Source organism: Plectropomus leopardus, chromosome 12 (assembly GCF_026936395.1).
Source record: "Plectropomus leopardus strain MGB_pleo_1.0 chromosome 12, ASM2693639v1, whole genome shotgun sequence".
Taxonomy (NCBI): domain Eukaryota; kingdom Metazoa; phylum Chordata; class Actinopteri; order Perciformes; family Serranidae; genus Plectropomus; species Plectropomus leopardus.
In genome coordinates, this window is record NC_142187.1 from 12,733,056 (window position 1) to 12,758,875 (window position 25,820).

The 25,820-nt window shown below is 39.0% G+C and overlaps 3 protein-coding genes across 4 annotated transcripts in view; 1 reads left to right on the forward strand and 2 right to left on the reverse strand.

Moving 5' to 3' along the window:
* Positions 1-541: 541 nt before the first annotated feature.
* On the reverse strand, positions 542-7,375 carry LOC121951092 (protein lifeguard 1-like). The gene is made up of 6 exons (XM_042497311.2): positions 7,225-7,375; positions 5,932-6,240; positions 3,544-3,744; positions 2,349-2,477; positions 1,231-1,374; positions 542-726 (listed from the first exon to the last, which is right to left on the reverse strand). The coding sequence occupies exons 2-6, from the start codon at positions 6,226-6,228 to the stop codon at positions 592-594; spliced, it is 906 nt and encodes a 301-aa protein (XP_042353245.2). The 5' UTR covers positions 6,229-6,240; positions 7,225-7,375; the 3' UTR covers positions 542-591.
* Positions 7,376-9,135: 1,760 nt separating this feature from the next.
* On the reverse strand, positions 9,136-17,755 carry LOC121951792 (uncharacterized). The gene is made up of 5 exons (XM_042498270.2): positions 16,936-17,755; positions 15,122-15,217; positions 14,916-15,021; positions 12,276-12,377; positions 9,136-12,132 (listed from the first exon to the last, which is right to left on the reverse strand). The coding sequence occupies exons 1-4, from the start codon at positions 17,459-17,461 to the stop codon at positions 12,320-12,322; spliced, it is 786 nt and encodes a 261-aa protein (XP_042354204.1). The 5' UTR covers positions 17,462-17,755; the 3' UTR covers positions 9,136-12,132; positions 12,276-12,319.
* A 234-nt stretch (positions 17,756-17,989) lies between these two features.
* tep1 (telomerase-associated protein 1) overlaps positions 17,990-25,820 on the forward strand; it is a 39,462-nt gene continuing 31,631 nt past the window's right edge. The window contains exons 1-12 of one of the 2 annotated variants that reach the window (XM_042497393.2): positions 17,990-18,181; positions 18,928-19,460; positions 19,616-19,807; positions 19,897-20,046; positions 20,699-20,863; positions 20,950-21,087; positions 21,170-21,241; positions 22,439-22,563; positions 22,967-23,124; positions 24,206-24,315; positions 24,505-24,583; positions 25,345-25,537. In XM_042497393.2, the coding sequence (XP_042353327.2) occupies positions 18,930-19,460; positions 19,616-19,807; positions 19,897-20,046; positions 20,699-20,863; positions 20,950-21,087; positions 21,170-21,241; positions 22,439-22,563; positions 22,967-23,124; positions 24,206-24,315; positions 24,505-24,583; positions 25,345-25,537 (1,913 nt within the window). In that variant the 5' untranslated portion in view covers positions 17,990-18,181; positions 18,928-18,929. The remainder of the gene's footprint in view (positions 18,182-18,927; positions 19,461-19,615; positions 19,808-19,896; positions 20,047-20,698; positions 20,864-20,949; positions 21,088-21,169; positions 21,242-22,438; positions 22,564-22,966; positions 23,125-24,205; positions 24,316-24,504; positions 24,584-25,344; positions 25,538-25,820) is intronic. The other variant, XM_042497394.2, reaches the window with a different exon arrangement.

Genomic DNA, 25,820 nt, shown 5'->3' on the forward strand with positions numbered 1-25,820 from the left:
CAGTGCACAAAGTCTGTGGCAAACGAAGTCCATCCAGGTAAAATTACCTGCCATGCTCTCCTGTAACTGGTCAAAAGTGTTTTAAATCAAAGTTGTTTTTTAGTTTTTCAGTGTTATTCTTTAAAGAGTCTGTCAGTATCTTATGTGGTAGTTGCTTATTTTGGATTTTGGATTATCAGTGTCTGACTTCAACGACACAATGTTATGATTTGGAAGTTCTTATGCAGGTTTTACGTGAGTGTTTATACAGAATAAATACCCAAATTCTACAGATTGTGTCTTGCTTATGCTAAAAAACAGAAATTGTCTGCTTTTATTTGTTTTTGGATAGTTGTTTGCTAAAATGCCTGTGTTGGTTAACATACTTGGAAAAACAATAAATACACCAAAAATACTTTCTTTTAACAGACATTTTTGTTTATGTCAAACTCAGAGACAAGATTCTGTAAAAACACAGATAACCATTTGCTCATTGACACTTAAAATAGGAGTTACAGTTTCTACATAAAAACAATAATAAAAATCAAGGACACATAGTGTGAACAGTTTGGAGTGTAGGTTTATGTGTGTAAATGCATTTTGTGAACAGTTTCACCTCCTCCCCAGCAGGTAGAGGAAGATGAGGACTATATCCAGGTAGATCATGAGAGCAGCATTGATGTATTCCTCTGGATCCAGACGGTAGCTCATCATTCCCATCATCAGCTGACAGTCCACCATCAGGAACTGAAGGGAGGAGGACGAGTTAGGACAGGGTGAGAGAGAGCCACCAGATAACTGGCAGTACATTATGATGTATTTTATATGAGGCGTTAGTCATGGAAGACATTTGACTTCACTGCAGGAAAAGCTTGAATGTAGTGCATTTTGACATTAACTTCTTTGAAAACTTCTTGTTATTGAAGATTTTTTTTCTCTTGCTAAGTGAGCATTTCACTATTTCACAGCTTACAGGTTTATGATTTCACATAAAATGCTGCTGCAGAAGAGGCGTTGTGTGGCATTTGATGAAGAATTCTTCACATCTGTAGTGGCAGACAGGTTCACTTAGGAACCTGCAGAACAGTCTATTTCTGTCTCACGTCAGTAAAAGTAAATGATGACTGTTAGTGAATGCTTTTATAGAGTATCATTGATACAGCTGTTTTTAACCCACTGAAGTGACCAGGCTGCTTTATAGCTTTTGATAATAGCATTATTATCTTATACATTGTTCTTTTTTCCCCGTACCAGTGAATACAGCAGAGCACCCAGACATCCATAGGCAATATCAGTGATGTAGGAGTAGTAGAACGTGCAGAAGAACCCAAACATCATTAAATCCACAGCCAGAATCAGCAGAACACCGTACCAAACAGTGAAATCATAACGAGTCTGCAAAAAACACAAGAACACATTAGTGCATCAGTTAATTTCACAAGCTCATCTTTTGTCCATATTTTTCCTAATACCAGTAATTTTCAGCAAAATTTCCCTTTTTTAAAAAAAATCAAGGGAAGCTTATCACGTAAAAAAACAATAATCACGTAAATTAAATGAAATGTTGATCCATATACATAAAAATTAATTATAAAATTGATTTTAAATTTCATTTTTATATATCATGTAAACTGCACAGCCCACACTGAACCAATATAAACTGATGCATTTGAATATTTTTACTACATATATTTATATTTTTTTATTTTGGGATTTTTATCATTTATCTCCCTTTCTAATTCTTATTTTTACTTTGAATTTATTAACATTTCGTTTTGTCAGAATGAGTATAGCTCATCTGTGTGAAAGTCCACATTTATGATGTTACAAATGTTTAAACCCACTTCTGAACCTCATACTGTCTTTTTATTTTATACTTCAACTTACCTGTTGGAAAAGTGTAGATTACCCTAACTCATTCCAATAACAATATTCCTACCTCTGTATTTGATCTTATGTACAATATGCTACTTATATGCCTTTTTATGAGCAATGCTAAAATAAGAAAAAGATGATGTCCCAAAATCAGTCTGAGTTTTGGTCCAAATGTATCTTGCAAGGTCTTTAAAAGCATTGGATATAAGTGTCTGATACCTGTAGACACCCTGAATAATCTTTGACATTTTTTTCTTATCAATCAATCAATCGTATGAGCTCCCGTGGCATTCTGCCTCTTCTAATACTACTTTCTAGTGCTTGCAACACGTGTGACCCTGAAATCAAATGTGGATTTTCTTTACAAGAAATAGTTGACAGCTTTAAAACTGATATGTTGGGCAACTGAAAAGTCGGCACATTGCTTTGTTCAAAATTCCACAGCACAAGATGTCTGTATACAGGAAGCACTTTGAAATGCTTTGTTGTCTGACCTGTGCAGAGAATGCAATGATAGCGAAGGAAATGGCCAGCGTTGCTCCCATAGTGATGACCACAGCAGTGGTGTTGTGGAAAGAGGCAATAGTTCCCACCATGTATGAAAAGCTCAGAGTGACCACAACCTGCAGGCACAAAATTCAGTGATGAACATCACAATCCCATCAGCCCGATGGCCATAATAACTGTTGGCACTGTACGTTTCTGCAAACAAAAATTATCATGTAGATGCTGTGCTGAAACTTTAGGTTTCAACTTTCTGTTGTGAAAATGCTGTGGTTGATGTGTGGTTAAGTTCAAGCCCAGAGCAAACATTTGGCTCAGGTTAGGAAAATACGTTTTGCCTAACCTAAAATATCCAGTTAGATGCCACAAACAAAAAATACCAGCTTTTGTTGTTTGTTTGTTCTCAATTGGTGATCTGAGCATAGAAGCAATCTTGCCAATGTGTAACACCATCCCCCATCACCTTCTGCTGAAGTGAAACTCAGCTCACTGACATGTAATCTGAACTATGTCACTGAAGAAATGTTGATGGTGTGCAGAATTATACAATGCAATATATACAGAATCATACAATTTTTCTACCAGAAACCCTGATGGCCATGTACTCCTAAACCTGCTTTGTGCTATGCTCTGCATTGTGTGTTTAACAATCGGAATACATGAAGAACTTTTCCTAGTTGAACATGGCAACAAAACCTTACAATAAATGTAAACATGTGAACACACTTTTAAAGGAAATCAAGGTTTTCATTGGGAACAATAAAAAAATGTACCAATTCTCAGCCCCCATTTCAATGTAAAGGCCAAAATGTTTCGTCATTCATGTCTCTTGCGCTGGAATCACTGCAATATATCTGTTTTATGCACACATACTTTTTTGAGTAATAAGATCTAAAACTTTTGCTTCTACTTGGTTAGTTTCTTATAGTTCAAATTATTTCACTTCTCTTTCGAGGATTTGACTGTGTGACCTCTGCTGTTTCATATCCCAAATGTACTTCTTTTTTAACTACAAAGCTAAGATTTTTTTTAATCATATTTCAGGGTGAACTGCCCTTTTAGTCTATTATTTAAGTGTTTTATTGTATATTATGAATAAAGGTATCTGTGACATTATGTATAGTGTGTACAATGTATTTCCCCATCAGACATTTGGGGTTTGATGCTCCTGTATTTGTAACCCACCAGTCCCACGATGTTCCAAGGGTGACGTCGACTGAAGGACTTGCAGCAGCTGAGGGCGATGGCGACCACGATGAAGATAAAGAAGGAGCTGAGGTAAGCCCAGAGGTTGGTTTGCACTGCATCTTTGACTACGCTGGAGAAAGTGAACACACACACCACACTGAAGGTGAACAGCAGCTGGAGAGTCAGGATGCTGAACACCTGCACAGGGAGAAGGGAAGAACAGCAATCGATCTTACAGGTGTATATACACACGTGGACAAAATTGTTGGTACCCTTCGGTTAATGAAAGAAAAACTCACAATGGTCACAGAAATAACTTCAATCTGACAAAAGTTATAATAAATAAAAATTCTATGAAATTTAACCAATTAAAGTCAGACATTGCTTTTCAACCATGCTTCAACAGAATTGTTTAAAAAAATAAAATCATGAAACAGGCCTGGACAAAAATGATGGTACCCTTAACTTAATATTTTGTTGCACAACCTTTTGAGGCAATCACTGCAATCAAACGATTCCTGTAACTGTCAATGAGACTTCTGCACCTCTCAGCAGGTATTTTGGTCCACTCCTCATGAGCAAACTGCTCCAGTTGTCTCAGGTTTGAAGGGTGCCTTTTCCAGACGGCATGTTTCAGCTCTTTCCAAAGATGCTCAATAGGATTTAGGTCAGGGCTCATAGAAGGCCAGTTTAGAATAGTCCAATGTTTTCCTCTTAGCCATTCTTGGGTGTTTTTAGCTGTGTGTTTTGGGTCATTGTCCTGTTGCAAGACCCATGACCTGCGACTGAGACCGAGCTTTCTGACACTGGCCAGCACATTTCTCTCTAGAATCCCTTGATAGTCTTGAGATTTCATTGTACCCTGCACAGATTCAAGACACCCTGTGCCAGATGCAGCAAAGCAGCCCCAGAACATAACAGAGCCTCCTCCATGTTTCACAGTAGGGACAGTGTTCTTTTCTTGATATGCTTCATTTTTCCGTCTGTGAACATAGAGCTGATGTGCCTTGGCAAAAAGTTCCATTTTTGTCTCATCTGTCCATAGGACATTCTCCCAGAAGCTTTGTGGCTTGTCAACATGTAGTTTGGCAAATTCCAGTCTGGCTTTTTTATGATTTGTTTTCAACAATGGTGTCCTCCTTGGTCGTCTCCCATTAAGTCCACTTTGGCTCAAACAACGACGGATGGTGCGATCTGACACTGATGTTCCTTGAGCTTGAAGTTCACCTTTAATCTCCTTAGAAGTTTTTCTGGGCTCTTTTGTTACCATTCTTATTATCCGTCTCTTTGATTTGTCATCAATTTTCCTCCTGCGGCCACGTCCAGGGAGGTTGGCTACAGTCCCATGGATCTTAAATTTCTGAATAATATGTGCAACTGTAGTCACAGGAACATCAAGCTGCTTGGAGATGGTCTTATAGCCTTTACCTTTAACATGCTTGTCTATAATTTTCTTTCTAATCTCCTGAGACAACTCTTTCCTTTGCTTCCTCTGGTCCATGTTGAGTGTGGTACACACCATGTCACCAAACAGCACAGTGACTACCTGTAGCCCTATATATAGGCCCACTGACTGATTACAAGATTGTAGACACCTGTGATGCTAATTAGTGGACACACCTTGGATTAACATGTCCCTTTGGTCACATTATTTTCAGTCTTTTCTAGGGGTACCATCATTTTTGTCCAGGCCTGTTTCACGAGTTTATTTTTTTAAATAATTCTGTTGAAGCATGGTTGAAAAGCAATGTCTGACTTTGATTGGTTAAAATTCATAGAATTTTTATTTATTATTACTTTTGTCAGATTCAAGTTATTTCTGTGACCATTGTGAGTTTTTCTTTCATTAACCAAAGGGTACCAACAATTTTGTCCACGTGTGTACACGTCATTGTGCAAAGCTGCTTTGATTTTAAAAATCATGATCACTGATGATTTATAAAACAATATAAATGTTTATATGATTAGCAGTAATGCACAGATCTAGTTTAAAATCTGTACATAAAAAGAGATTTTGAAGCTTTCAGGGGGAGTTGGTCAAAAGAACTACTTGTTTAGGGAAGACGTCTGTCTCTCATTGCACCAGCCATGTTACAATTCTTTTATTGTGACTGTAAAATTAGACACTGAACCTCTACCTGCTTCCTCAGTCAATGATTTTTGAATCATGGTGATTTTATGCTATTTTAGAAATACTTGAAAAAATAACTAAATTTTGTATGAAAACAACTCATTTATTTCTGCTTTCTTATTCTGTTTATCATCTTGTACTTCATGAAAGTGCTCTTGAGGCCCAATAGGTGTGTAAAAGCTGGTGTAGGATAACATGCCCATGGCAAGAAATGAAGTCAAAGCCCAAAAGTTGAAAGTTAGAGACGTACTAACCTTTCTGACAAACGCTCTTCTCACTGCCTTGTCATCAAAAGAAGACGAGGCCATCAGTGGGGTTGTTTCGGACGAGACTTGTGGGATGATGTCCTGGAAAGACTCGTACCCAGTGGTAGGCTGATAGGTGCAGGTTGTCTCAATTTTGGGCGGAGAGTACGTTGTCGTTGCCTCAGAGTAGGGAGGGGGTTGCTCTCCTTTGTAGGAATATGACGGTGGTTGTGGTGGTGAGGATGCATTGTAACCAGGAGCCTCCTGTGTGTTACTGGGTGTGAGGGAGTCTGCCAAATCTGACATTGTTGGGGGAAACTGTGGGCCAAAAACAGAAGTTTATTCAAATATAGAAATCAACTTACACAGATGAGCAAGAGTACATCTGATGGAAAACATTATGTTTAGAAGCTTAACTGGGAAGTTTCTGTTTCACCTGTGATTTACTCACTAACTTTGGTGTCTGAATTGAAATTTCTGTCTCCAAATTTCCTGTCTAGCTATGTTGTCGGTTTAATTTAATGACACTCGGGTATTTTTCCAAATATCTACCCATCAGCACATACAGGGTTGCTTACATCAGATCTGGATTTTTCAAAACAACCAGATGTGCTGCTGACTTGTTGCCCAAGAATGGAAGTAAAACATGAGGTATGGGGCCACTTCCCTTACACTCAGCAAACATTGTGGGAAAAACAAATGTTGCATCAAAATTAATGAGGTCTTGGATTCTCCAACAGTCATAATATCCCTTAAAAACCTCTATATTTTTCTAAAGGTTGAATTTCCAAAGCATAAATTTATATCAACAAGACAATAACTTTTTTTTTTGTTGTTCAAAGCAGACATTTCAACTTGTCATGGTAGGAAAAGCAAAGGTGTTTCTAATGATAATAACAATGGCTCTGGAATGAGACCTAATCAGTGGTGGAAGAAGTACTCAGACCTTTTACTTAAGTAAAAATATGTAACAATAACAATGGCCTAAAAATACTACATTGGAAGTTTAAGTCCTGAATTTAAAACTTTACTTGTTGCTTTTTTTGTCTTCTATCACTGATACTCAAACCTCAGCAAATAAAGTCAAAACTACGGTATCTTCATGAGTAGATAATAGTAGGAGTGAACAGTCCCTTTAAAAATGTATTATTAACCAAGTGTTTGCTCTCTTGTTAAAAGTGCCATTAAATACTAAAGGCAAATAAAACAGCAGCAGAGTAAACGGCAGGATATTTGCTTTTACTTTACACACAGAACAAGTTGAGAATAAATTAAAGTGAGTAAAGTCGATGTTCTTCTTACCTTTTCTGCTGGGCTATAGCACAGTACCGCACAGTATTGTTTGAGGAACAGACCACGCTAAAAGCATACCTTCCGTGGTTTTGAGTGTCATTTATTCTATGAGACAGTGGCGTAAAGTTTCACTTCCTAACAGCATGACACAAAGTAAGAAAAAATCCCTGACAGCGAGGGCTCAGTGCAGAGATGAGAAACGCCTCTGTTGCGCCATATTTGGTCAGAGGTCATCATAGCGAGGTCTGGGGACCTCCAGGGGTCTCCATGTCAGTAATAGAGGGTCCATGAAAATATGACTGTCAAGACTTGAATACAATGGAAGTAAAGCCTACACATAAATTATGCTTATCATACTGCAACTTCCATTGTTCATGCTGAATGTCACTTTGTACCAGCTTAGTACGAAAACAAGGATGGGACAATTTAGGACACATTATTATCTCATTTACGTTTGGGAATACTTGACCTGAAAATGTTGGGTGTCAGCTGTTGCCTGGCAGAAAATGTAATTGCAGTAATATCTGTGCAGCCTGTTTCAAGACCTCTGAAGCGTTGCCACACATTTAAGATATTTTTTCTCATAATTTCAAAATAGAAATGAAACGAAATGACAATTCGGACTAATTACTGTGTCAGTTTGAGAGGTCTTTTTTGTTTGTGCCAACACAAAATAATTTATTTTAATTGAAAATTCAAGAGTAGGACTTGTAATCTAGCAGGATGGTAGTATTCACAAGTAAATACATATTTAAGATAAAGGTTTTGAAAGATTAACTACATTTCCCACAAGATTCACCCAGTGGCTCTACTGGAGCTTGTATTGGTACCACACAACCTTGGCCAGCAGGTGGAGTTTGAGCAATTGTCATGAAATAGTAGATGTTCAAAATCCCCTTTTCTTGTCCATGTTGGCTTAAAAGTTCAAATACCATGTACATTTTTAAACTTGGAAACAGAACTGCTGATTTCCAAAAAATCTCAATTCTAATCACACAAAAATGTACGTATATTTCAACACTGATGCGTATTTAAAGAAGAAGAAATCAAGTAAAACCAAATACACAATTAGTAGTGCATATTTTTAAAACTTGTCATTTAAAACTTAAAGAATGGTACAATATATGACTTAGAGCTAAAACGATTAGTCAATTGACTGAATGAAAAAAAATCGGTTGGTTGGTTCAAAAGATTTGTGCCATAATTTGGTAATGTTAAGAAAAATTTTAATTCTCTTATTATAATAAAAATTTTAAGGACTGTCCGTCCTGCTTCCAGTCTCACTGAATGGGACAAAAAAACAAAACAAAAAAACACAAACGCGTCATTAACACCAGTGGTGGAAGAAGTATTCGGATCCTTTACTCAGGGAAAAGTAACATTACCACAATATAAAAATCATGGTTAGTGTCCTCAGTCACAAGTCTCTCATTCAAAATCTTACTCGGGTAAAAGTACTGAAGTAATAGCATCAGAATAGAATTTAAAGTACCAAAAGTAAAAGTACTCATCATGTAAAGTGGCCCATTTTAGAATATATAATACTGGATTATAATCTGTGATATATTATAGTGTTCATCACTATAAAGATGCAGCAGGTGAAGGTGGATCTAGTTTTAATTTCTTAAATATTCTCCTGGGTTGCTTAATCTTGAATAATAAATCACATTAGTTAATTCATATTTTGTATTAATAAGTGAATGAGTTTCAAAGTGGTTAAAACTGTCAAATGTATTTAATGAGGTAAAAAGTAATATTTTTCTCTGAGATATAGTGGAGCCTAAATATAAAGTAGCAAGGAAATACTCAATTAAAGTACCTCAAAATTGTAATCAACTAAAGTAATTGAGTAAATTTACTTAGTTACATTCCACCACTGAACTGACACTTACAAACACAAAACAAGACATTCACAAAACATCTCTCACACATATTTATTGTAAAAAATACATATAAAAACAATTTCTGAGACATACAAAAGATCGGAGCTTAGAAACAGTATATTGAACAGACAAAGACCGAGCCATTTCTTGAATTGCATTACATATTTACAATTTAATAAATAAAATTCAATTAATTTTTTTCTTTTATATACCAGAGTAAAGGCAGATTGTCCATATCTTGGGGGTGCAGATACCGCTGTGGTGACTCTTTGAAAAACATTCTCATTTAAAACATTGACCTCAAAGCAAAGGGCAGACAGAAGGGGGGGGGTGTCAGTGCCCTGCGAGTCAAAACCAAGGAGTTAGGGACATTTATACAAAATAATGTCCTTGGTTGGAGAGGGGCTAATTTACACACAGAGCGTTTAGTTAGCATTGGTAAAGATTGAGGTATTGCACCGCACAGCTTAGAGGGGGGTAAGAAAGTAAATTAGAGTAATGTGGGGTTTTCAATTGTCTATTATTTATCGACAACGCAACCGCCACCAACACCCCCCCCCCATACTTCCAAACACACACACAAACACCCCCACCCCTCCCAGCCAAAGTATACATCATAACTTATCACCACAACAAATGTAACATCTAATGATCAATGCAGCTCGCCTACTGCACTCTCTCTCACACGATGCCCCCAAATGCACAGTCAGACTTTTGGCATTATTTTTCTTTTCTCCAATACAAAACATGAGAAACATGCACAGGGCTGCCCTCTAGTGGCCGGACAAGTTGTAGCACCTCAGACTGCAGAACATCAAGGAACAGGGAAAAAAAAGAGGCTGGGGTGAACAAACTAGCCAGTCGAAAACCTGCGCACTAGGCTGATCTCTAAAGTAGGGATGCACGATAATATCAGCATGTAATCAATATCAGCTGATAATGGCTTTAAAATGAATCGGAATCGGCCAACAAAGTTTTTCTTATTTTGTACAATTGATGAATACTACGCTGAAAATCATTGTAATTCGTGTCTCCACAATGACAGGAGTATGCATAATATGATGTTCTTTCCACCACAGAAGAGACTTGCTGATCACTAAAATCAGGTGGGAAAAACGTGGATATATCAATACTGGCATTGGTTATCAACCAAATAAGTTGTAATATATATTGGCATATCGGCAAACAATCCAGTATCGTGCATCCCTCCTCTTAACTGATCCATTGTGAGCGCAGAGATTCAAACACATGGAAAAGGCAGCAAAAGCAGTCACCTCATGTTTTTGTTCTTTCCCCGCGGCCTGTGTACAACCTGCATCAGACAGCATCTGTTGAGCAGCCCTTCTGTTGAGCTTACTTCAGCCCTAAAAACACTACAAATACTTGCTTGCACAAGAACCCCTTCACCAGGCAAAGGCAATCAACACACACAAAAGGCAAAAGAAAGCCATTTAACACATTTAGCAATAATTATGATCATAATGTGATATATCTAAAATCCTTGAAAAATAAGTGGGGGAAAGGGGTGGGGGCCAGTTATGTAATAATTAACCATCAGCTGTCCATAGCCTCCAGTGCTGGGGAGAGAGGCAGATGCCACATGGTGTAAATATGCCCCAGAAATACCGTCCCTTTATCCCTCCTCGATCTGGCATTGATGTAACCAGATGGCGAAACTGTCGCTTGGGGTTTAGTCCAAAAATCCGGAGTACACCCCCAGAGAGTGTTTGAGAATGAGGAGGGAGAGGGGGGGTGTAGTGGGACAATAATAAACCCCAAACTGCATTCAAAGTACACAGGACCACGTGAGCCGCCATGTTGCGTACCAGTGCCACGTGTAACCGGATGTTTGCCAACGTGACCGTTGTTAAAAACTAGCGTAAAAAAAAATAATAAAGAGGGTAACCCGCTTGACCAAGCAGACTTCTGGGCAATTTACAGTAACACAAACACACACAAAGTCACACTTTTTTGAATACACAGTCATGCTCATGTTCCTGGCCGTCATTTGAACACACACACCCACACACACACACACACACACACACACACACACACACACACACACACACACACACACACACACACACACACACACACACACACACACAACCTTATCCCAGACCTTATGTGAAATAAAATAAAATAAATCAGCCTTTAGGGACAAAAGTGCTCAAATTGGTGCCAACACCAGCGCTACTATGGCCCTATGAAATACCTACAACCATCCTAAACACTCAGCAAGTAGCAGCACATTAAACTCAGCACTAACTAACCGACTACAAAAAAACTGACCTACTCAGAAAAACAATTAGCCCCCAAAACTTCCCCTGAAATGTTTACAGGAAATAGAAAAAAAAGAAAACACCTAGTAGCGGCATACCCCATTCACCAAAAACAAGCCCTCAACCTCAAGCCGGTTCAAAATAAAGCAATGAGTTAACAGTTCACGCTTTCGGTGTGAGGTTGGTTCATTTGAGGTTCGCCGAGGAAAGAAAACATTCATTCGATTCATCCAATGTATGACATGGAACAATACTCTTTCTGCAAAATACTTGATAAAATGACCGATCCCATTTGGAGGGAGAAAAAATACACAGGAGAGGATCCAGAGTCACAGTTTAGACAACTTTTTTTGTGTTCCTCCTCGAGTTCAAGATCTTTCTGGGGCAAGCTCCATCGTTCTGGGATGGTAATGTTTATCTGAACTTTTTTTTTTTTTTTAAATACTTTCCACAGATTCAAGCCAAGCACGTAACATAGACAGGGAACTTCCTCCGCTTGTGTTCCAACAAGGGTCTCGACCAGAGGTCAGACAGAGACAGCGTGGCTGTTTTTGCTGTTGGAAATTGGCTTGAAATGCCCTAGACCAAGTTCAAATGGACCGATCCAAACGGAGAGCGTCGGGTTTCGCTAAATGCAGCTTCCTCCTAGGATCGTCTGTTCTCCGCTCAAATATAGCTTCAGGGATTGGGCTTTTATTTGTTCAGTTACACATTTTTATTGGGATTTTATTGGGATTCAGTGTAGTCTCCTGTAAGGACAGAAAAAAAACGTAGACATTAGACTAAGTAATGCATACTATAATGACTGTTCTACTGTTGCAAAATATATAAAACACAACATATCACACTTGTGAAAGAAAAACTTTAATATTAGTGAGTCTTGAGTACATACCTGAGTCGGGTTGGTCACTGTGCAGAATACATGTGACCCACAAGTCAATCAAAGGGATGTTCAGGGCAGCAGGGTTTCACCTTGGACCAGGAATCAATGCAGCTATTGGTAAAAAGGGACAGGCAGAGTCAGGGACACCAAGAAATTACATTTTGATTAGCTTATGTTAATGTGTCAGAACCTCTAAGGTGGGTTTTTAATGTGGCATTTCCCACAAGGCATTATCAACTTACTAATAGTGTGAAACCAAACTAAATGTAATCACTTAAGCAGGTTCTAAATAGAGCCTGAAAAATATATCAGCCAGACTATTTTTTGACCGATATCGGCACATTACAGATATACCTGTATCGGCTTACACGTTGTCTAATAGGCACGATATGAAGAGTTTATTTTTAACAGATCATATAATGCAGAAAAATATGCTTAGAGTAATTTAGCATTATCAAATTCCCAATTAGTTTTACTGTTTCAGTCCACTGATGTCATTTTAGATAATTAAGTTTATTGTTTAACTGTAAAATATCCTGCCTTTTTTTTTTTTTTCTTTTTCTTTTACAAATCTTTGTCACAAGTTTTTATACAAGTATATATAGTTTTTAATATGGAACTATTTTTATATCCAATTTATCATTAAGCTACAGTTGGTAACTTTTATAAATATGACCTTTTGTCATATTTGCTGCAACTACATCCATGGACTCTTATATGAGACTAATAGTCTGTAAAAAAAAAGATCATGTCCTTCTTCCTATTGCCTCTTATGGATTTTGCCAGAATCTACCACAGTGCACCAAAAACAACCAGCCAGAGCAAAGCTGTCAATCATGTCAGTCACTGCTCGTTAACTGCATCCTGACTGTCAAACTACGCAGCGCTGATCAAATATTAATCACAACTCATTGCTCATTGATACTGCATTGCCTATTTCTCGCCTCAAATATCTTCAGAAACATATTTTAGTGTACTGTTAACTGTAAAATGTAAAAGTGTGTGACCCCAGCTGCCATGTTGGAAACAGATGAGCAATGCACCAAGAGCCCCCCACTGGCCAGATCACCTTTCTTATTTAGCTAAACAGTACACTAAAATATGTTTCTGAAAACATTTGAGGCAAGAAATAGGCAATGCAGTAACAGAACCTTGATTCATATTTGACCAGCCAAGTTTGAAAGTTTGACTGAAGTTCAATAAGCCATGATTGACAGCTGCCTTAGAGACTCCTTAGCTCTGATTGGTTGTTTTCATTCATGTGCTGTAAGGCCATTAGAAACGAGAGAGAAGGCAGAGAAACTTTTTTTAGCTGTCTCATGCATTGCTGTGTCGATATAGATAAGCAAATATGAAAATAAATTATTTTTTATGAAAATCACTAGCTACAGCTTTAAAGTCAAAAGTTATTTTTCAAGCCAAAGTGACAAATATTTACCAGTTGTAGCGTCTCAAATATGACGATTTGCTGGATTTTCTTTTGTGTGTGTTAACCGAGTGTGTTTAGGTGTTGGACAGTTTATCTAATAAAATAAGCTATTTAAAGACATGACATTGTTGATTGCCCATCTAATTGTGAGAAAAAAAAATCAGGTTTCTTCCTAATCTCAGTTGCTTGACTGGGTGGAGCAGAAAGTAATTCGACAGCCAAACAGCCACACCTACAAACTGTGGCACAAAACTCAAAGTTTATATGTTCTATAACCAAAACAAAAGATAGAAATGTTGAGTTCTGTATCTGACATGATTTTTTTTTAATTTCAGCTTTCTCTCTGCTGATTATCCACAGTAAAACATTATTTTATGGTTGTCAGGCTAATTTAAGTATAGATTTTTAAATAAATAAGCACTTAAAACTGCTTGAACACAGAATGATGGGAAAAAAAAATACCAGGCGGGAGCTTCCCAATGATGCATTACCTAATCTTGGTAAATTTCAAGTCTAAGCAAGTCCAGTATCATTCTGTGCTTAAATTATGGGAAACAACTGGCTCCTTGTATGTTTGGAAAAACCAAAAGCGTTGAACATCGTTACAGTGCTTTGAATTTAGTAGCAAACAGGCTGAAACATGCGTTGTTCTTTAAAAACCTTTTTTTATGTACCAAAAGTGGCAAAGCCCTTATGAAACTCTGTGGTATATCTGTGACAACGTCTAATTATAATGCAATGATGTAGCGGTTATTTTCACAGGTGTTTAATATTTCTAGCAAATACTTACATCATGTGCTTTTAAAATAAACAGAGGCCTGAGCACACAAACTGTTTATCTTTTCTCTTGCAACATAAAATGAACAGCTTTTCGCTTGTATACTGCCATTTTATCTCATGTTCAAAACAATGATTCAGCTCAGCAGTAGTTGTTAAGAACATCATATCACAGAAAAGGACAATGGGTCTCTGATTATCAGAAATGTGAAGTGATGTGTGCACCAGGACAGAACAACCTTTCTTTCCTTATTTTTGAAAGTCCTAACCCCAGTTACCACATTTTTCAGATCTATAAAGCCAAACACATTTTTTTCTGACATATTCGAGCCGTTAAAAAATAAAATAAAATCTCATCAGCGCTCATTTGCATGTTTTACCCTCTTCAAATCTGAATGTCTGTATTTTATGATAATGCAAATACATTAACTGAACTTTGTTACCTCTTATGGTAGACGCAGAGGCAAGCCAGTCTGGCGATGGTCTCTCCCTGTAACAGATCCTCCAAACAGATGGAGCACTCTCCGCTGTCTTTACTGAGCACATCCGCTGTACACGTACACACACACAAACACACGCATAGCAACCATGAGTGTTTCCAGCCTTAAAAAACACAAGCGTCAGGCCATTTCTGTGACATGATACTTACTATTGTATGGTAGGGGAGGAGACGTGAGGCAGCTCAACAGGTGATCCTCGATCCGACCCCCCGGGAAGGGCTTTGAGCAGAAAGGACAGCGGATATCTGCACAGAGCAGAGACACAACAGAGCTGAGATTAACACACTGTGTCACAGCGAGACATAAATGATAGATGATGAGCACATCACATGGAGCACAAGTGCTTTGTTTGGACATCTAGATTACACAGGCTGACATGACGAACCAATGGGCAGACTGAAACACAATTGGTCAGTCGCTTCCCTGAGATAGTGTGAATGATGTGACCTCGCGTGTAACTGACCCAAAATAGTCTGAAACTTTATTTGAACAGTGACTAGGGGGGACAGTCACGGCCAGAGCTATCCGTGGATGGGACAGACACTGTGCCTTGCTGCCCTACATTCCCCTCCTCCATCTATGAGCTGCTGCCAGCAGTGAGCGGGCATGTGAAGTTGTGACCCATTTCCCTACACTTGCTAGAGGGCTGGCCTGGGAAACCCACCACAATGTTGTGTTTTGGCTCGGAATGCCATGTTTGCCATCACACCACCACCATCTCTGTAATTATCTAATGCCAACCAAGTCTGCATTTTCACTTCCTCTGCAAACTCATGTTCCCATTTTAATGCATTTTAACGAAAAGGTCGTTGTTTACTTAATGTTTTAGACTTGCCTGCTGCAGGATATGCCACTGACAACCACTGTCAACAGGCCTTGTGATGTGAAAGAGCTTGTATGTCACCACTTCCAGTTTTACGCCATAGCTCTGCTTCATACAATAGGGTCTCTGATGATTTTAGTCAGTATGCAAGCACGGGAAAAGAGATTATCTGTTCAGGAATGTAAATTCCCCAAATAATCCATTTTAATTTCAGACTGGGTAGAGTGAGGGTTGCACAATGAGATTTTTTAATGCAAAATCCATAGTGTGATTTAAGACTCTTTCAGTTTTTGTATATCATTGAAATGGTCTTAAATATATTTTCTAGACTTAAAGGCTGTTCTGGAGTGAAGTATTGAAAATTCTATAACTTTATTTTACTTTTATAGCTTTGTTAAGAGGACAGTTAATACTCCTGCCAACAACTAAACTATCATATCTATATTATTACTATTTTCTCTGAACATGTCATACTTTGAACTAAGGTTGCAATGGTATGAGATTTTAATGGCACAATGGCCATCTCACAAAGTATTGCGGTGTCACAATATCACGGTATTACAGAATGATTATCACTATCCGTTACAATAACCCTTAAAGGAATGAAAAAAAGGGCTTTTTAAAAGTAAAACAAATATTTATTTACTACAATTAAAAGGTGAAACAATTTTAAATGAGATTATGAGTAAGTGTCCCTTCTGAAAATAACTAAAATAAAGGTGAGATTATCCCTCCAGTTGCATTTTTTTCAATAGAGTATTTCAGCAAATGTACACGATATGATATCTGTCGATTTTCATATCAAGGTATACCTTAAAACCGGTATATTGTTGCATCCCTACAGCATACGTCTTGTGTTCTGTTACATACCAGGTATTTTTTGAGGCATCAATAGTCATACCCCAAATCACGTCACTTTTTCATGTGGCGGTATTGAGCAACACATCCATAAATTCCACGGAACTTCTGTTAAAAACGTCATGTGCCTGAATGTGTATGTGTGTTGGCTTGACAGTTAAAAAACGACAAGCCAACTACTTGTGGAAATCAGGTATTATAGCATGTGTTATTAATGCGGCATTACTTATTAAATCACATGTATAGAAAATACAACTGGGCTGTGTAATTATATTAACTTACTGCCATGACGGTTGTTAACACGGTATAGGCCGATCCACGCCTCTGACACTGGCCGCTGGTGCGTGCCTCGGACCCGGGCGGATCTTGCGCCCACGCTGCGGGCGGAAGAGTGCCGATTCCCGGGCAGCCGCTCGGAAAAAGTGCGGTGGGGCGTGCGGCCTGTCTCCTCCCCGGACTGATGTTCCGCTACGACAGGAGGCTCCGGGCTAATACTCCCATCTTCCTCAGGCTTCCCCTCGCTGTTGTTGTCATCCGCAGGTGACGCCTGGCTAATGGTAGAGGGGATGCTGTGGTGGTCAGCGGGGCTACCATCGGCGCTCGCCCCATGTTGCCCCAAGTCCGAGTCACTGCCCTCCTCCGATCGGCTCCGGTTGGCCTCCGTGTCCTCGAAGCTCCCTGAGAAGTCGACCATGAGACTGGTGGGCCTGGTACAGCGAGGTCGCCGATATGAATCCCGCTTTGTGCCATCTTTTCCGAAAGCAGAGGGAACCGGGTCTTCCTGTAGGCGACTTGCTCTCGTCCCCATCTCTAGCGAGCTAGCTAATTCAGCTGGCTAGCCGAGCTGCTTCCTCAAACGGACCACCACCGAATAAGGGGGGGCGAGTTAACCTCGAAACGACCCTTAAACTGTTAAATATTCGTCCGCAAACTTCAAATAATAACAACTGCCTGGCAACCGAATTAAATGAAAACGATATATGTAGTTCTGTGTTCCTTCTCTCTGCTCAGTTTGCCCCTACTGTCCACATTTTTCTTTCTTTTTTGATGTGCCCGTTCTCGCTGCTGCAGCGGAAATAGAGCGTTTGCGCTTCCTCCTTTGGAGCCATCCACAAACAGTTACGGTAGCGTCACCATGTCCCCCGAGTTGGTTGTAATGTAAACATTAAACAATATTTACGTGTTTATGTTGTGATTGTGTATTTCTTTTGGCTATTTTTGTTTTCTTCCCGTGCATTGCCGCCCGTATTCGACTTAATATTTGATTATTTTAGGATAGGCACCCGTATATATGCTATTACGGTAAAAAAGTACACAATAATACTGACCAATCAGCGTTCTCTCGCCAGCAGACAAGCAGCTGGTCGGATGAGGAAATTTACGGTAAATCCAGAGCAACATTTAGCTCAATAGATGTCAGGAATAGATGCTAACACTACAGTAAATCACACTGTAACCTTATACACAAGAGGACGCGTTTGTTCAAAGTCAACGTTCTGCCCGTGGAGTTAAATTGTGTTTCTCTCCGGTGAGTTTCCTGCGTATAATTTGGGCGTTCAGTGCCAACCACCACACCTATGTAAAACTCTTGAGTCATTATAATGAAGTAGGCCATTAGACACATTGACCAATGTTGATTAATGTCTCACTTCTGTTCAGTTTTGGCTATTAAATGCAGTGGCTTTCATTAATTGTAGTAGTGATATGTTTATCTTTATACCTGTTCCACACACAGTTTAGTTGTTTAGACGTGACATTTTTAATGAAAAAATTTAATATAGGCGTACTACTTTATTTAAACGAAGAGAGAGCTTGCACTGTACTGAAAACTTCACTCCGGACCAGCTTGAAAATGCTTGGTACCTATGTAACATTTTCTGGAAGGTGTAGTTTTAATTGAACTAAAGCTCAGTTTTTATTGTGCAGCAAACTTTTGCACTGCTTGCACTTCTCCAGAACCTAACTGCATTATACTGCTGCCTGAGGAATTTCTGATTATTATTGTAATTTACTAATTTTTGCACATTCTTTATGCAGTGAAACACTTGAAAAAAGTCTGGTGGGGCGTATGCAGAATGTTTCAGACTTTGTTCCCTTTTTATTGATGCTTTCAACCGAGCAACACACCCTTGACTACAGTAGTACAATGCTTGTTCAAACAGTTAATCAGGAATGCTGCTGAGTTGCTTGTCTCAATACTTGCTGCCATGTAAAGATTGAAAATGTTTGTGTTGTGACAGCCTTTGACCGTCTTATTGATGTGTGTCTGTGTAGGAATGAAGGCGTTAACTTTGCAGCAGGCAAATGTGGCCCAAGGAGAGCAGCAGCAGGTCACATGTGGGAGAAGTTTGTCTTCCAACTATGCTCCTCCAAGACTGGAGAATAAGTTCTTGGCTCAAACCTCCACACTGATGCCCAAGCCCTGCTCTCAGCTCCTAAACTTTGCAGCACAACCTTCCTCCTGCCCCTCTCTCCAGCCCTCCAGCCTGTCATCCACCTCATGCTCCCTTCTCTCTTCCGCTTCCCTCTCACCTTCCCTCACCTCTCCTCTCCTCAGCACAGAGAACAAGCTCCTAAGTGGCCATTTACCCAGTCTCTCTTTTTCCCTCACCTCCTCAACCTCTATCCCTAATGACTCTCTGCTCTCCACATCCCTGGCCAGCAGTGCTCTGCTCAATCGCTTTGCTCATCCTCCTTCATCCCTCCATCCTGCTCTTAGTGGAGAACAGCAGAGGGACCATGGAGGAGATGAAGGCAGAGAGGAAACATCTGAAGTGATGCAGTCCTGTTCTGAAGAAGCAAGTGTGGTACATGAAAGAGTTTTTAGACTCCTTTTCTTTTTGCAAAAACATGAAATGATCTCAGCTGCTAATACATTATTATTCAAAATATTTGATAAACACAATATTAGATGCATCCCTCTGGTGGTATTAATGTTTGAATGTAACTTCTTTTTCATCAGCAGTACTCTGAGGAAGATGATGTTTTGCATGAAGAGGAAGAGCTGGATGCTGAGACAACCATGGAATTACCTGTCCTGGAAACAGAGTTGTGCAACCAAGAACTTGAAGAAACTATGGTCATCACACAAGATGAGTTTGCTGAGATTGATGGAGGAAATGCAGATATTGAAGAAGAGCTGAAAGATAAAAAGGTAGGAGAGGTAGGGGAGGCTCTAAACTCTTCTGAGTTGTGAACACAGAATTCATTGTCTGTCTGTCTGTCTGGCTGTCTGTCCCTCAGTATCTTTTGCTGAACGTGGTGTGTTGCTCCCTGGTCAATAAGAGCACACCTCCAGGCCAGAAGGACTGGGACTCAGAGGAAAGTGTTTGGACCAAGATCATAAGCCTGGCAAAGGACATTTCTGTCTCTGATCCACAGTTTCTTCTCAAGGTGTGTGTACATGTCCGTAAAGAATATGTTCCTGAAGGCATTTCTATTTGTATCCTAAACTGGATTGAAGTCCCTAACCTTTCATTTTAAGTAAACTGGCATTATTTCAATCTTACTGGGACATGATGTTGCTATTATGGTCAACAAATCAATCAAAAAAACACTCAATACAATGCCAAAAATGCATGTATATACTGAAGCTTTTTTTCTTTACTGCCAGTCAAATCATTGTCAGTTGTCTCACTGTAAAGCCCCCTCAATGTATGTGAGGTACATCACAGCACATTTCATTATGTCTTTTATAGTTAAATTAACACAGTCCCTGAAAGGTTTCAATTTAGTGCAACTCCAGAAACATGACTGTGGTTCGCCTCTGGATTGTCACAGAGCCTCAACATGGTTCTTGTTTGTTTAACTGTCTGTCTTTGAGCTGGATGTTCTGAAGAACTGAGAACTGGGAAAATATGAATTTTTCAATTTCATTTGCAACATGGTATAGCCAACATGTGACCTTTTTGTATTGTTGTATGAGTATTTTTTTTTTTTGCCAGAGAAACAGGCCAGTGCAGTTCATTTTCAGACAGATAGTGCAGGATTATAATCATTTGTATCAGTCAAGTACAGTGTGCCTTTTCTTTCTTTTACCATTAAGGTCGCAGTTTACACTCGACAGGAGTTGAACATTCGCATCACAGCAAACTTCTTATTGGCTCTGGCTGCCAATCTGTCCTCCACCAAGCCACATGTCCGCAGATACTTCTGTGCTGCTGTACAGCTGCCGTCAGATTGGCTGGAAGTTGTCAGAATCTACAGCACAGTAAGTCTTTGTGAGCGCAGACTATGTGGTGAAATCTGGATGTGTCATTTCTGTCCAGTTTTTACATCACGTTTGTCTGTTTCTAGTGCTTCAGCCACTCCCTGCCAATGTGCCTGAAGAAGGCAATGGCGGACAAGTTCAAGCAGTTCAACGAGTATCAGCTGGCCAAATACAACACACGCAAACACCGCTGTAAGCACAACCGCAACAGGCGCAAAGCCAAGGTACAGAAGCATTCATATATGCCCCTTTTATTAAGTCCAATGTTAATACTAAGGTTAAACATGCACTGTTTTTGATTTTCAGAAACCGAATGATCAGCAGCTGAAAGAGTGGGCGAACCTTCTGAGATCAGATGCAACAATTCTGAAGAAGTTTGTAAGTCAATAAACCATGCTTTTTTATTGTCACTAAACAAGTATTTTGGTGTTTGGTGTGATGTTTTAACATTTTGAGTTGCTTGTATCTAACTAAGTGTTTTCTCAAAGGGTGGCTCCATCATTTTTTGTAGACCTTCATATTATTTTGTAGCTTTCCAGTAGTGTTCCTTACGTATTCATATCTGAAAATTCAGATTTTCATCTAAGTATGCTTGTTTTAGCGTCAAAATGTTATTTTTCCAAGCCATTTAAAAAACTTTTTTCCACCTGGCCTGATAAAGGATTCTTCATGATGAGAGCTGCTACATATAGACCCATGATCTGCAGTGAATGCCAACTTACTTTGGTTCCTAAAGTCCCCCAAATACCACAAACAAACTAAATGATTGAGTCAGCAGTAAACCAACAACTTCTGTGTGCTGAGAGGTAAAATTGGAGTTGGGTTGCTTTAAGGAGAGTGATGTAACTGCTTCAGTCCCCCATCTGAAAGGGGAGAAAGTAAAACAGTCTAAATATAGTGTACACTTATGCTGATATTGTTTTTTTTTAAGATGGTCCTTTTTTAGTTGGCTAAGACACATTTTGCTGCTGGCCCCCTCCACAGCCAACAGACTCCTTAAACAGACACAGCCTTTGAGTCTGATCGGTTAGTTTGTTTGTATAATTGTGTGACTTTCAGAATTGAACCAACACGGTGTCCCAAACAGTCCATTGCACAGTCTATTGCTTAGCCTCTGTATCTCAGAAATTCTGTCTGCTTCTTTGCGGTGGAAGTGAGCCGACTGCCGTCTACTATAGGTAATATACTGACTATAGATCTATTAACGTATAAGTGCAGTATTTTGTTGAATCTCAACATGTTTTTAGCTGGTTAAATAAAGGTTAAAGGCCTAATTAATGTCACTGCTTTTTGCTAACAGCTGAGTGGGAGTTCCCATTTGAATAAGACTGAAAAGAATGCAGATGGACACGCTCTTTAATTAATGTTTAGAGGTGGGGTTTTGTTACTTTTAGTTCACATCCTTCTCTTTTGTGTATACAGATATGGGTTGAGTACAGATTGTTGAATTAAAATGGCGAAAAAATATTCTGAACATCAAGACCCACCTTCTTGGTGTTATAGAAGAAACGATATCACAGCGGTAACTCGGGTTTGTGTGTGTGTGTGTGTGTGTGTGTGTGCGTGTGCGTGCAGTTGCAGGTAGAGGACAGAAAAGTGGTGGTGGATAAAAAACAGAGTGAGTTCAGTATAAAGAAGATGATCAAGAGGCTTCATATTAAAGAACCGGCTGAACATGTTATGGCCATTCTGGGGAAAAAGTAAGCCACACTTTCACACACTGATGACTCCCAGAGAGGCTCCTACAATACAGGGGTTTAGTATTACTTAAGTGGTTTTCAGACAAAGCCCATAAATAACATTCATATGCTATCTATTATTCATTCACTTTTTGAGAAAATTAAAATTTGAACAATAGTGAAGTTACCTGGATAAAAAAGATGATTACAGGGACACTTAAAGCTCAATATTTAGATGAAACTGAGAATTTACTGACATTTAGCTTTATATTCATTTATTGTTTGGACAATATGAACTCAGAGGTGTAATAGACAGAGGAGAATAAAGAGAAAAGGGTTATATTCAGTCTTAGACCTGACATGATATTGCTGTTGTCCCAAAGGCAAGTCATTTGCAAGTAAAATGTGGTTGTGTCGGTTCCAGGTATCCTGCTGACATGAAAGCGTTCACCAAGAGTGGAATAAAGGGCACATGGGACAGAGAGAAAGCCGGGAAGCGAATGAAGCTCAAAGAGCCGGAGACGTGGGAACGTCTGCTCAGCCTGGAGGGCAACAAGGCTGCCACCTGGGAGAAGCTCATAGGTCTGTTGAGTACACACAGACTGACAACTGTTTCCAAAATCACAAGCTGTTCCTTTAAAGCATGGGTCAGGTTAAACTGTATATATTTGTTGGAATATATATAACCTGTCGCTCAGTTATTTATTGTACACATACTTGGGGAAGCAGAACTTCAGATGCAGTGAAAGTGAAACTTAACCTTTCATTGGTCTTAAAGTTTTCTTTGATTCCTTCTGCAGCAGCTGCTCCTCTTGTCCATCGATCTGATTAGCTATGCTTGAAACAACAGATCAATTATCCACCCCACTACCTTACTCACTGTGTTCAGACCCACACAAAGACTTTAGAGAGGTGATACAGAATGACCCATAGGGATGGACACACATACAGATACACACACAGACAAGAACATACCATGTTTTGCAGTCACAGTAAGATGCTGTGTTCGACAGTAAGGGAGGGGTTATGCTGCTTAAAACCAATGCAAAACAAAACCAAAACAAATGTTGAAGACATAGTCAAAGTTTTTATGGAGCATTTTGAGGAGCGGGTGGGTTGACATTATATTGATATGGCACACTCGTCATATCAAAAAGGTTGCCAACCGCTGCTTTAATGACGTTTTGGTTTGCAGAGGGGTGGGGAGCTTCAGGAGCTGGCAGCCACTCCACTCACTGACCTCCAGGAAAATCTGCAAAGTATCATGTTAACTGATTATTCCTCTATTTGATTACAGTATCACCAGGTCCAAGTGCATGATGATGAGAAAAAGAACTGTCTATCATCACAGAAAAACATTCATCATTTGTTTCTAAGTACTGTTTGAGTTCACTGACCTACAATTTCCAATCTGGTCCAGAATTTCAATACATTTCTTTCAATTCAAAGCCCTTAATCAATCAAAAAACAGTTATTACATATTTCTTAAGCATGGATGAATATTAAGTTTAAACTTGTTATGCAATTCCAGTACAACAAAATTTACATGAGATTTTAGCTTCATCCCTATGTGCCAAAACACTGTATGCATACAACACACCTATAAATACTCAAAAAAAGTCCACAATCATACATATTGATGAACAGTGTCTCTACTGTGCAGACAATAAGTCTCTTCCATTCATGGCCATGCTGAGGAACCTGAGGAACATGATCACCAGAGGCATCAGTGAGGCTCATCACAAAAAGATCCTCAGCAGACTCACCAATAAGGTGAGATTCAACATGCAGCATGTACAGTACTAAATTCTCACTGGAAAGATGTCAGTACAGTCAGTTTACAGTTTGGTTTTTTATCACAGAAAGAGTCATATTTGTGTAAATCTGTTGGTTGTTATGTTTCTTTTGTAACTAAATTTATTAGGTTCTTTCTGTAAACTTGTGTTTTCGATGTGTTTACAGAAAGCAGTTATTCAGAGCCGTCAGTTTCCCATCAGATTCCTTGCTGCCTATAAAGTCATCATGGAGCTTAACACTGTGGGTGAGTTACATAAACACCAAGTGGCACTAAAACTCTTGACTGAAAGTTATATTGAAGAAACACATTTTTAAGACATGGTATTACGTTCCAGTTCCTCAGCGTTTGGGGGAAAAGGCTGAAAGTCTTTTTTGAATTTAGAACAAAAATGCAAAATGAATAGAACTGTATTGCATTGTCACAGATGTATGATTTCTGTTACTATTGTCCTTAAAGGAAGAGTCTTGTGATATGTTTTTTTAACTTATTGTCAACAAATCTCACACAAAGACTAATGATTATTTTCATTATCAGTTATTCTGATGAGTATTTTATTGATTAATTCAACAGTGACAAATGACCACCACAACATCCTACAACAAAAGGTTATGTCATCAAATGTCTAGTTTTTCCAACCAACAATCCAGAACCCCAAAATATTCATGTTATTAGCAACAAATAAAGATATTTAAAAGAAATGTCTATAATTTTTCTGTGCTACATTCATTTAAAAGGTTATAGAAATTAGTTTTAAGCTCCTCTAACACAGAATTTGAAGTCTCAAACTATAATTGGACTACTTTTATACAGCTACTTTACTGCTACTACTTTCAACCCTTGTAGCATCAGTACTATGTGCAAATAAAACTTGCTGTATTGTCCTGATTAATGAAATATGTTTATAAATTAACATATCCATCTAACCTCGTTTCATCAAGCGTACATCTGACGTACTGCAACAAAGAAAATGTACAGTGCCTCTTCTCTGCCTGTCTGTTATCCAGCCTCAGCATCAGAGCAAGCTCTCCCCCCTGTCAAAGAGATCCTGAAGGACATCCTGAGTAAGATCCCAAAGAGCAGGCGCTTCAAACGTCTGGAATGGGAGACAACGCCAAGGAGGAGAATAAGGGTGACGCTTGGAGTGCCGTTTATCTATCGACTATACCGAGCGAAGAAGGCCCAGCTCCTAAAGGCCAAGTATGAGAATGCCCTTTTAGTTTCATCTGATATTTTCTTAATTCATTACATTTTACATTAATACTTAGAATTGTTTTTGTTGTCTGTGGCTGATACAACACTGGGGGAAATATTTCTGGTGCACAGGAAGTAATAGAAGCAACAGCAGTTTGAAATAACATACAGTCTGAAAAGTGATGTTAGGATGTGCAAAAACATCACAACAAACCTTTACACCAAAGATGCAGCCAAGAAGAACTTTCTGAATTAATGTGTACAGTTTTTCGCCAAGATGGAATCATTT